At 39.0% G+C, this 12035-nt stretch overlaps 1 protein-coding gene across 1 annotated transcript in view; it reads left to right on the plus strand.

Moving 5' to 3' along the window:
- PTPRG (protein tyrosine phosphatase receptor type G) overlaps window positions 1-12035 on the plus strand; it is a 399599-nt gene that overhangs the window by 260936 nt on the left and 126628 nt on the right. The window contains exon 5 of the mRNA XM_027722958.2: window positions 417-512. Within this exon, the coding sequence (XP_027578759.1) occupies window positions 417-512 (96 nt within the window). The remainder of the gene's footprint in view (window positions 1-416; window positions 513-12035) is intronic.

Here is a 12035-nt window from a genome sequence, read left to right on the forward strand (position 1 = left end):
GCTTTAGGAGTAAAGGAATAACTCTAAACGTTGAAATCCTTTTCAAAATTCTCTATGGTTTCTGAGATAAATATGTTTAGCACATTTAACAGAGCAGGAGATGAGCCTGCAATGGGCAAAGAAATGAAGAGATGCTGGCAGAAAGCACAAAGTTTACCATCTAAACAGACTGACCATTCTGTTTATCCTTGGGTTTGGTATTAAAATGCATTGCATTGACTCTGTTCCCTGCTTACTGTCCCAGTAGAGCAGTCATGCTATTAATCAAGATGCTGGTTAAACAGCATTGTTCAGCAGAATTCCTTTATCTCAGGTTCATAACACTGGCTTTACATACAATGTGTGTGCATTACCTCATTTGAAAACTGTATGAATCAACACTAATTTGATTTTGTTGTTGGTTTTAATTTTTACAGATGCAGATTTACTTCTACAATCCCGATGACTTTGACAGTTTTGGAACAGCAGTTCTAGAAAACAGGGTAGTAGGAGCCATGGCTGTGTTTTTTCAAGTAAGTTTAAACAAAAGCTATATCCATAAACCAAAGTGTTCACCGAGTACTATTTAATTCATTGAATTGTTTCAAGCTTAATGGATGCATCTGTTTTCTTGTTTCCACCTGTCTAAGTGAAAGATATTTCATATTGTCTATGTGTGATTTAAAATGTAAATAAGTATATTTAAAAACATAATGAAAAATTTTGCATGAATTGTTCTGATTTTATAGCTGCTCTACAGATGCAGATTGGAGAACACATTTATCACGGAACTTCCTTCACTGCTGAAGCACATTGCTGCAGTTCCTGGAATACTAACAAACCAACACCAACTGGTTCTGTTTAGGGAAAACTTAGAATTCAAACATAGCTGGAGAGAAAATTAATCAATAAGTTTCATCAATCTTATCTGTAGCAGCTTCTTCTAAATTGTCATAGTAACAAGTTCTTGAACAGACCAGGTTTCCAAATGAGTGAATTTATGCATCCACTTTTTTAAAATGCATCCTGAGAGTGGGGCTGCTGGGGGAGCTCATTTATGGTTCAAAACGCTCCAGAACTGTGGTGTGGGGCAGGGACTGCTGCTTGCCATGGCTGGCGTGTGAGCCATGTGACAGTGCTGTTCAGCAGGGTGAGCTTTTTGTCACGTTGCATCAGAAACAGGGTTTTTACCTTTCTGACTCAAGGGTGAATTGAATGGAGAGAGGTGGAGCTACTCCATACCACCAGGCTGTCACAGGCAGAGAAATGGCTAATGAAGATTTGAAATATCTTAAGGTCTTGCTTTTCAAAAGAGAGAAAAGGAGAGAGGGAAGAGCAAGAGAAAATGCTGATTCTCTGTGAGGTTTCACACTAGTTTTTACTGAGGAAGAAAGTGATCTTGCTGTTATCTTTGTGAAGCCAGATAAAAAGGAATATGCAAGTACCCATATGTAAATACCTCCCTTTTTCTTATGATGTTAGAGTGACAAGCCTGACTCTGCTGCTCAAATTAAGTAAGGTTGTCTTTTTCCATGTCACTGATTTTGATCAAATGCTTTGATAAGGAGAAAAGGACAGATCCTTGTATTGCATAAATTGCTGTAACTCTGCTGACATCAGGCTAGTGGAAGGAGGCATGTTAAATTCATCACTGTTAGATTCTGAGCACTCCTGTGGCATTTCATGTTAGGGCAAAGTTTTGGTGGAGATGCAATAATTTGCAGTGGCATAGCATGATGATTCCCCAGACTTCTTAATCTTGATGTGATATGGGAAGCTTTGGACAAATTGAATTTGGCCATATGAAACAGAAGTTTAGAAACAGAACAGCCAAAGGCTGGTTTGTACCACAGTGAAGAGCTGTGGGTTATGTGTGTGTGCTATGTCAGGAGCCTGCGTTGTGCCGTGGTGTGCAACACGTGTTGTGGCATCATCTCTCTGGAATTTAATTGCTAAATTACCCTGATGTGCTTCACATCAGCCATGTGAAGCACTGCCCCATGTCACACTATTGCCTAGTCTGTATGTGACATTTATTCCCTAAATCCTGGTTTTAGAGGATCTTAAAATTGTAGTGGGACTGTGTTTTGTATTCCCCACCTGCAAAGCCAGGTGCTGCACGTACTTCAAGTCCCACTTTGCACAATTCCAAGGGAGCCATTAACTCACTAAAAATAACTTAAAATAATCTGTAATGCTGTTAAAAAAAAATCTTTGATTGTAGGAGACCTCAGGCTCTTCAAGACCACAACTGAGTGTTGCGGTCCCTTCAGGGAAGCAGAAATCTATACTTCTCATCATTTCCAGCCCTGCAGGCCGCAGGACATGAGGCTGTAAAGTCTGGATGATGGTGCAGCTGGGCTCCTCTGCTCCAGGAGCCATGAAATCTGAAACCATTACTGATAAACAATCTCTGATCTTTTCCAGAGAGTGGGGCTAAGGTAATTCTTTGGCAAAGTGACCCAGGGACAACCTGTTTTGCGGCAGAAAGGAAATGGGTTTCTTCTTTTGGTATTTTTTGGTTTTGTTTTTTTTTTTTTTTTTTTTGCCTTTGGGTTGAAATGAGAAATCAATGCCGTGCAGTTAAACTTGTGAGTGTATCAGGTTTTCCTTCTGAGTAGCTTTCCTCCAAGACAGAGAACAGTCAAGGAAGATTTGTAGAGCCCAGAGTCCCCAGTCTGGAAGGGCATGTGCTGAATTCTGGCCTGTGTAAGTTAAGTCTAAGGACATCAGGATGACAACTACTGTTTTGGTCATCATGAGGGTTTTCCAGAGTTTGAGCCTGAGTTGTACGTAGGGTTATCAGTGGGTGATGATAATCCTTTGCAGATCTGTACTTTTTTTGACTAAGGTGCTGTTTTAGCTCCCTCAGCTGTGTATTGTGTGCTGGAGCTGGCGATCCACAACTTGGAAAAACCTTTTTATTCAGAAATACTTGGTGTTCCCTGAGCCTTGCTCCCCAGGGCTCCACATGGATAAGCATACCATGGCTAGTATTCCATGGAGCTAATTTAAAGCTGTCTTTTAAAATTAATTCTTAGTGACTTTTGAACGAAATGTCCCTAAGATGTCCATGGTCACATTTTGATTGGCAGTTTAGATTACTCAAGTACTAATTTTATAGCTTTCAGTTTTCCAGAGCTGTAGTCCCATCTCAAACTCATTTACCTAGAACTTAGTTGTAAAAAAAATTGTAGCAAGAGAGGTCATACTGTTTTTTACAAATGCATTAGAAAACTGAATCATGCCTGCTTTCCTATGTAAATATTTTAACATCAATTATTGGATAGATTTGCCATTAAGTCAAGACTTGGATTTTTGCTAATGCAGTAATGCTGTGTTGGAATGAATGTGTACTGCACCAACTGAGTTTATAGTCTGGCAGGTGTTTTTTGTTTGACTGATGTTCACAAATGTTCCTTTGAAAATCAGATTCTCTGGTGAGTGAACATTATACTGAACTATATAATTATTGGTGAAACATTAAATAATTAAGAACCCTCTTTCTTCCTTTTTAAATAATTTAACTTGGACCATATAAAAGTTTTCCTTATTGAATTCATTATTTCAGGGGCAATTTCCAGGTAAAGTACATTGGTTCTGAAGTGGTATAACTGAAGCACTTGGAATTTTTTGGAAATGCAAACTAAATCTGTGCTTTTCTCATTGCTTTCATTGTAAGCTGTATTGATAAATTCTGTTTCTGTTTGTGTGCTGCAGGGCAGTTGACCTGATTAAAAAAAAAATTAGTAGTTGAACTTAGGAAACAATTCTTGCAAATACAAACTGCTATAACTGCTCATCTCTGTATCTCATTGTGGATAGACTCTGAGAGGGTCTCACACAAAATAGCACTGTGGGGACTCTAGCAGTATTCTCAATTTGCAAATGAGATGAGCTGGCCTGAAATCTCTAACTGGGCTCTGAAAGTGGGTTTTTCTTTGTTGTTAAAGAGAACTCACTTGTTATTTTAACAAAAATCAAAGTCCTCTGGAGACAAATGAGAGAATGCCTGTGATTTCTCCTTGCCTTCTGACAGGTTTTTCAGGAGAACACATTGTGGCTGTTCCTTTCGGTACTGGGGTTATGTGGTGTCTCTCAAAGTGAAGCTAGTGCTAGTGGGAGATATTTAACTAGTCATGCCCATGACCCCCTGCCAACAGCATCTTCGTGGTTTGCAGTAAAGGCTTCTGGGTCTACAGAAATGGTACCACCACAGTGACAGACCTGGCTTTGGGGGCATCTTAAATGTGCCAGTGGCTGCACACTGGGACCCACCATCTGCTGGAACACACGTGGCAGGTCCCAGCCCAGGCAGGCACCTCAGGCTTTATTTAAATGATCCTAACTTGAATAGTTGGTGCACATGCTCGGTTTCAGCCCACGTAACATTCAGCTTGTGGTTAATGATGTTCTGGCTCCGGGCCTTGGTTAATTGTCAGGCTGAGCTGGTTTTGAAGCAAGCCAGGAGTGGAAGGCAAGGCCCAGATCTCTCATGGTTCCTGAGTCATCCATCCGTCTATATACATGTAATACATATTTATAAGTCACATTTAAAATGAGTAGTTACTTGGATTAAATGCATTCAGACATATTGCATGGCTCTGTTTTAACCATCTAACAATATAATTCATTGCACACTTCACTACTTGCTTTATTAAAGCCAAACTTAAATGTGTTCAAAACAAACATATTGCTTTTGCATTTGAAATATTCATCTTTTAGTCCTGCAGTAGATTCATTATGACAGAGAATACTTCATTCCTTGATTACTGCTGTGAAAAGACACAATACTGATTCCCTAAGCACTCATCAAATATTCGATAGCTCAGAAATTCAGGAGGTGGTGATGGAATTCTTTTTCCTACAGGGAGGGCATATAAATCTATTTTATATTTGCAAAGAAAACCATCAGTGATTAGTTACTGTGTCTCAGGTACTCAAACAAATCATCTCTAAAGAAGTTAAAGTAAAAATGAATTTTAAAATAACTTTTAGCAATGCTTTCATCATTAAAATTAGCTCCATAATGATGAGTGATGTTGATACCTCGATCACTCAAGAGCTTTAGCAGTGCAGAGCTAGATTTTTAAAGGTAATTAGGTACTTGGCAGCAAATGTGCAACTAGCAGTATTTTCAAAAGTATATGGGGTAAAAATCAAGGGGTTTACAGGTCTTTTACTGGGTTGCCATTCTTAATTTTCTTTTCCAATGCTGACACTTTTGTAAGGTTGTGGGGAAAATACTGTATAGCCCTTCTAACTTTTAGATCTATGTGTGTGCTATTTGTATGTAAATATCTTTATATTTAGTTCTAACTCGTGTACGCAGAGATTTGTTCTTCAGTAAAATGAGTAATTGTGGCCTTGGGTTTTGTGAGATTTTTTGATAGTAGTTCTTGGTGTGCTTCTTCAAGGAGATCAGTAACTTTTCCCGGGGACCTAAATGAGCTGATCACAGAATAAATTGGTGGAACACCATCAAAGCTGTTGAATATTTGGCACAAATATGCTTTTTTTAACGTATATTTCTCAAACAACAGAATTCAGCTTTTAACTTCTCTTAGAAGCCTTTTTCTTCCCTCTTCTTCCCTTTCATTAACTCTTTCATGTGTCTGCCATCATAACCAAATAAATTCAGTGAATAAGTGCTTTAAATATGGTAGGTGTTGAGAAAACCATGTCAGTCAGGAGACGAGGATCCCATGTCCCCATCTCAATTCCTGGAAATTCTCTAATTCCACCTCTCCCTCACTATAGTGCTTTTTGAAAGTCTGAGCAAAAGTAGCTTGATTTTGACAATGGGAATGGAGAAAGAGGTGTGCACTTCTCTTGGAACATTATACCCACCTACATGAAGCATAATCGGTGCTCCAGTGTTTAGGCAATATCTTAGAGGTGATTTGCAGTACTTAAAATAACATGTGGCATCATTAACATGCAGGGCATCATCTAGAGTCACTGAGAGACTTTTCATTTATTTTAATAGACTTCAGATAGATGTAAAGACCTTAAAATTAAATTACAGTATTAATTCTTTCAGTGGTTACATTAGAACCCATGGTGTTTTATTAATAGTTGCTTATGAATAATAAAACTGTTATTGATTAGCAGTGTTATTTATGTATTAGTACAGCTATATTTTTATTATCTTCATAACATGAAAATGTGTACAGGCTAAAGCTGCTTATTCAATCCTATATACTATTAACTCTCCATGTAAGTGAAGACAAGCAAAACAGTTTGAAATGTGTCCTTCCTCACTAAGTCCAGTTTCTCAGCATTTTGAAATGTTGCAGTTGTTTAAAACCATTGGTTGTTACTATTAAAAGCAGTATGAGAGCCTTTAAGTGGTTGAAGAATAGTATAGAGGAATAAAGCACAGAGGTACAAAGTAGCTACCCGACATATAAAGACACGGTCAGAGTAGGTAGATATGGCCAGTACAGCACTGAGAGTACATTTTTCTGAGACTCACCTTGTACAATACCTGTGATGCTGTATTGTAACATATGAACCATCTCTGGAGCAGAAAACGGTTCTCCTAATTTTCCAGTGAATAAGTGGATATAAATTTTTCTAAAGTGATTTTACATTGTGGAGAACTTAACTACAAAATTTTGAGAGTTTCTAAAATTAGATTTTAATTGAGTTCAGTACTTGAATGGCACTGAACAGCCTCCAGAGGTGATTTGTTTAGCCAAAACGTGCAAGTTTAGGTGCCTAACAACAAGCATTCATGCTGAGCAAAATACTTGCACTGAAACCATTTTGATTGGAGGTGGGTTTGTGTAGAAGATAAAAATTGATGGAAGCTGTCTGTTTCTAAAAAATATATTCTACTCTTTCCATTAAAGAAAACAAAAATATTTTTTTAACTAAGCCCAAAAATCTGATTTTTATTTCAACTTATGTTGAAAGTTTCTTTGGGAAATAGGAATATTTTTGAATATTTTATGTAAAATAAGAAAGGAAGGGGAGAACAGATGGGGAATAGCTCTGTGAATAAAATATATATCTATATATCTCCAGTTTCAATTTTGGTGCTTATTGAGTTTCAAGTGCTTAACAGTGAGACTTTAACTTTATTCTGATCCCTACCATTGCCCAAATTGGTCATGTTTAATAGTAAAATTGCTGTTTACGGCAGAGATTCTTTAAAAAAACTAAGGTTTCTTGAAATAAGGTGCTTCATCCTTTATTTTAGTACATAAATGAGTGGGCTGATTTTCAGGAGCACTTAACAAACAATCCCTGATGAAATCTTGAGTTTACTAGAGAAGCTTCAAAAGGTTTTTAGCTGTGGAGGGTGATGCAGTTGTGAGATGGGCAGAGCTGCATCCCTTTCTTGAAGATCATCACTTGTGTCAGGAGCAGAGAAGCAGGTAAGGAAGGGCCAGACTGCAGGGGTGAGCCCTGGGAGCTCACTGAGCGAAACCCATGAGCAATTTGGAGAGCACAGGGAAGGTGTCAGGGCTGTGAGCCCGGTGATGTTCATCACTCAGTGCCGCTGGGCTCAAGAAATGAGGGCTTTGCTAGTGAGCTGAATTGCACTGAAGAAACACTGGCCCTTTCACTGTGGGGGTTTTTTTACCAAATAATCTTCAGCTCTCCAAACTTTCTGTCCATTGACAGCAGCACTGATACACACTTTTGCTGCTGGGGTCACTGTGGAGAGCCTGGGCTCCTGGTAATGCCTCATGTCAAATCCCATGCAAACACAGGCCAAGTTTCTGCTGATGTGCAGGGTGCTGTGGGTTCGGGCCCCCATTCACACGGCTGCACGCTTGTCGTGGCTTATCATGAGAAGGAACACGTGGCTAAATCTGTGAGTGCTAAGAGCAGAAGTGTTCACACAGCAGCCTGAACATCCTGAGCAAGCGTGCTTGCAGGAACGAGGTACGAATGTGTGAGCAAAAGGTGGGCTGGATTTGGAGGCACAGGCTGACAGGGCGGCTGAAACAGATCGTTCTTGGAAGCAAACACATCGTTCCGCTTCTGCTTGCCTGTGTTCTGCCAAGAGGCATTTGCAGTCTCTAGATCATGATGGCTGCAACCTGCTGTGTTGAAACTTCTCTATCCACAGGCTGACTGTGCAGTGTAGAAGGATAATCTACCTTATGTGCACTTATCTTCTTCAGTGCCCAAGGAGTCGTCTTCCTTTCCCTTCTTCAGCTCTATGAACTCATTCCTGATATTTTCCAATAAAGCAGAAAGCCTGATGTTGTCAGATGACCTCTAAAATGCAGTACTTTCAATTAAAGCCTTTTTGTTAGATTGAGTTTTAAAGGATATGAGCTGTACAGACAGTGGTGCCATGCAGTTCTTTTTACAGTGCAGAGCGAAATACCAGAATGCACAGAGAGTCTTTGGCTTTTATTTTGTTTTTAATGTCAGACATAACTACAGAAATGAACTTCCAAAGTGTCTGCAAAAAATCTAATTGAAGGTAAAAATTAGAATTAGATTTTTTTTTTCCCCAAATGCACTGTAAATGCTTTTTTAACTGCGCAGTCTGAGACCACAACTCAACTTGTGCCATCGCCTCTCTGGTTTGGATGCAGCAGGAGGGAGGGCGGCTAACAATAGGGATGGCTTGACAAGTGACTTCTGCTTTTTGTGATAAATCACAGTCCTTTGCTCAGATTTCTTTAGTGGAAACATCATAATTGTTGATGCTGGGAAGGAACTGCAAACTTTCTTGCTGTCGAGAGGACTTGGACTTCAAAGTTGTGCAATGCTACAAATTTGAAAAATACTCTGTATATTTTATGGGGTCTCTCCTCAATGTCTCGAGCTATCTGTTGTAATCATTAATGAGAGCTGGTTGTGTGCATTGCATGGGGAATAGATCTCTGTGCTCTTCTAGTTTAATGTGCATTTGAATGTCAGGATCACTATCTTTCAGTTTACAGCATTGTAAATGTTTTTGACCTGCAGGTTTTTTGCTTTCTCAATGATTCTTAATTGATTAATGTATTGCAATTAATCCCAAGTGGGATGCCATTATTAACTTGCTTCATTAAATTGCATACCAGTTTGTTAGCATTAATCCTTGTAATTGTCCCCTTACATTTCAGTGTTTTTATTTTAATAACTTGCCCTAGAAGCTTGATCAGCACACATTCATGTATTTTGCCTCTCTTTCCTTTCTCTCACCCTTGATGTTCAAAAGTGGAGTCAGTTTAGGAATATTTATAGTGTCTAATGTCAGCATCTTGAACACAGTAATTTACTTCTCTCTGATTTAAAAATACCCTGCCTTAAAAAAAAAAAAAAAAAAAAAAAAAAAAAACCACAAAAACAACCCCCCCCCCCCCACTTTTGTAGCCATGACATGAGATTTTTTAAATTTATAGAAAAATGTCATGTGGAGTTTTCATTACCAAACTCCTGAAAATGACACTTAGATGTCTAATATGTAAAAATTACAGTTGTCAGTCTGTAATGTCACCCCTTCTGTGGTTCAGGAAGATTGATACTCAGGAAATCTACTGATTATAACCATTAGACTAGAAAACCAATTCATTCCCTAACTACAGTAGTACTTTTTTCATTTTGCTTTCTGTTGTGCATTGTTGATGCATGACTTGGTGACTTGGTCAAGCATCACATTGCAGACCTAGAGCTGAGTGCTGTGACAGCAGGGGAAAAGTGGAGGGACCCCCAGATTTCAGGCAGGCTTCATTCCTCACCTGTTGTCTGCTCTAGGGAAGGGACAAGAACCCCTTGTGGAGTCTCTCTTGTGTCTCTGAGCATTGAGAAGCCCATCAAATGTGGTTTCCTTGCTGCAAGTAACTTTTCTCTGTGATAGCAAAGATTGCTTTGTCCCCATCCTTCTTACATGCTCCAAATATGGTGCATTTTGACTTGAGCTTTTTATTTAGGAAAAAGAGAGGAAGAGAGAAGTTGTTATTAAAGCACCCATTTCTTGCTGTCCAAGTCTTCAGAGAGTTTTCTAGAATTGATCTTAGTTACAGAATCAAAGGAGATGTAAAGCTGTGCATTCATCTTCTTTCCTTTCTCCCAGACAAAGCAGCTGCCTCTGGTGAGTCTCTGTTTTCTCCCAGTTGTTAAACATCCAGCCTGGATTCCATGAAGGTAGTTTTTTATGTCTGTCCACCCACCTATTTTTAAAATTTAATTTGATTTCTTTTTTCTTAAAAAAAAAAAAAAAAAACCAACAAAAAACAAACTGGCTCTGTAGTCATCCAGTACTCATACCCATTTGTCTCTCAGAGGCTTTATCAAATATATTACATGTGGCTTACATTCATGGGACATAGATGGAAAAATCTAGCATTTCAAATAGGAAACTCCAGTTCTCCAGTTCACGTGTTGCCCTGTTGTTCAGGATTTTGCTCAGAATTCATGTACCCCTTAGAAAAATTACACCTGTTTTTACCCTCTGTATCTTCAATGAAACTGCACAGTCTTCATATGTCTCTGGTTACCAGTTAGTGTTATGGCACAGTTTGAGTGAAGGTGAGCACAGGATCTATTCATAAATGATTGCCTAGTTTCACTTTGTACCATAAAAAAAAGATTGGTTGTAAAGTCTGAATATATAAAATAGATGGGTAAAATTGGGGCTTCCTTTCCCTTTAGATCTTCTGGCTCAGATGAAAAAGTTATTCTTGTTAGATATAAGCTGTTCTGCCTGAAGAATTATTACTGTAGTTCTCAGATATAACAGTGCCAGGTTTCTCCTGGTATTGGCAATAATAAACAATATAAGCTTCAGACAGAATTTCCTGGGTAGCATACCAAATGTTCTAGAAAACCTTCTCGGACAGTAGCTAATACATTTTTAATACAAATAAAACATAATTCTTTAGTCTTGTTTCAGTTTGATCCCTAAGGTAGAAAAAGTATACCGACTATGCATAATTGATGTGTTTGTTTGAAGTGTTTACCCGGATACTCCATTCACAAAGTCTCTTTCTGTTAATAGGCTGCTGTGAGATGTAAGAATCACTTACAGCTCAAATTGTACAAATAAATGGAACGTGTCATTTTTGTACAATCAGTGAGGTGGTTATGTAGTCATCCTAATTGTGTCTTTGTCTGCACTGCCCACACCATCCATCCTTAGTCAAGTCACAGAACAGATCCAGCTGAAATGTCAGTGTTTTTTCCAGATTGGATGTGATGAGAAAGCACGAAAGCATGCAAGGGAGGGAAGAGGAGTGGTTGGGAGCAGGGGGTGCTGCCCACCCCTTCCAGGGGTGTCATCAGCATGGATTGGTGTCAGGTTGGCATGTCCATATAGGCACCACCCCAGTTATTACCAGTGATATATGTGTGGTTTCTTGTATAATTCCTAAACATTACCCATGATGCAGAGCAGGTGTGCAGGAAAATTTCCCTCAGTAATTTAATTATAATCTATCCTAAATTACTGTAAATCCAGTGTTACAGGTTACTGCCATCGGATTGAGTTGTTACTGTTTTTTGTCGTCTGTAGTTTCTGTGCTGCAGGACAGTTGTGGCAGAGATTATTATTGAGGGTTTTCTGAGCTTGTGGTTTTCTTTCCAGAGGTCAAACAAAGGCAATGAAAGTAAATCAGAGTCTAGTCTGGTCCCTTCTTGACGTCTTTGTACAGAGGCAGACATTTGTATGTATGGCTGATGGTTTAGCTGATAATGCTGATGGCACATCGCCCCCCAAAATAATTCTGCAGCCGAGATGGCGGCTTGCCCAGAGCAATCTTTATATCTGATGTTTTACCTCCTGTGAGTCTAAATCAGAAATCTTCAAGTTTGTGGTGTGGAAATGAGGGTGTGTAAACCTGGGAACACTTTTACAGCATAGCTTTATAGTGGCTTTCAGATGTATCTTTCTCATCTGGGATTCACTGAGGAGCACACTAATTTGACTGAGGTGATGAGTCCGAAATGAGCTCAATGGTTCTGGTTTGAGTAATATTAAACCTCCCTTTGCTTTAAGTTCAGCTGTGCTTGTATCAGAGTTCCCAGAACAAAACCAGCATAGAAGCTGGAATGTGCTTTTTACACTCTCCTGGAGATAGACAAGAGTCAAGAATGCCAATCAC

The sequence above is a fragment of the Pipra filicauda genome, unplaced genomic scaffold, assembly GCF_003945595.2.
Source record: "Pipra filicauda isolate LSUMZ 115617 unplaced genomic scaffold, ASM394559v2 scaffold148_size1903560_pilon, whole genome shotgun sequence".
In the NCBI taxonomy this organism is placed as follows: domain Eukaryota; kingdom Metazoa; phylum Chordata; class Aves; order Passeriformes; family Pipridae; genus Pipra; species Pipra filicauda.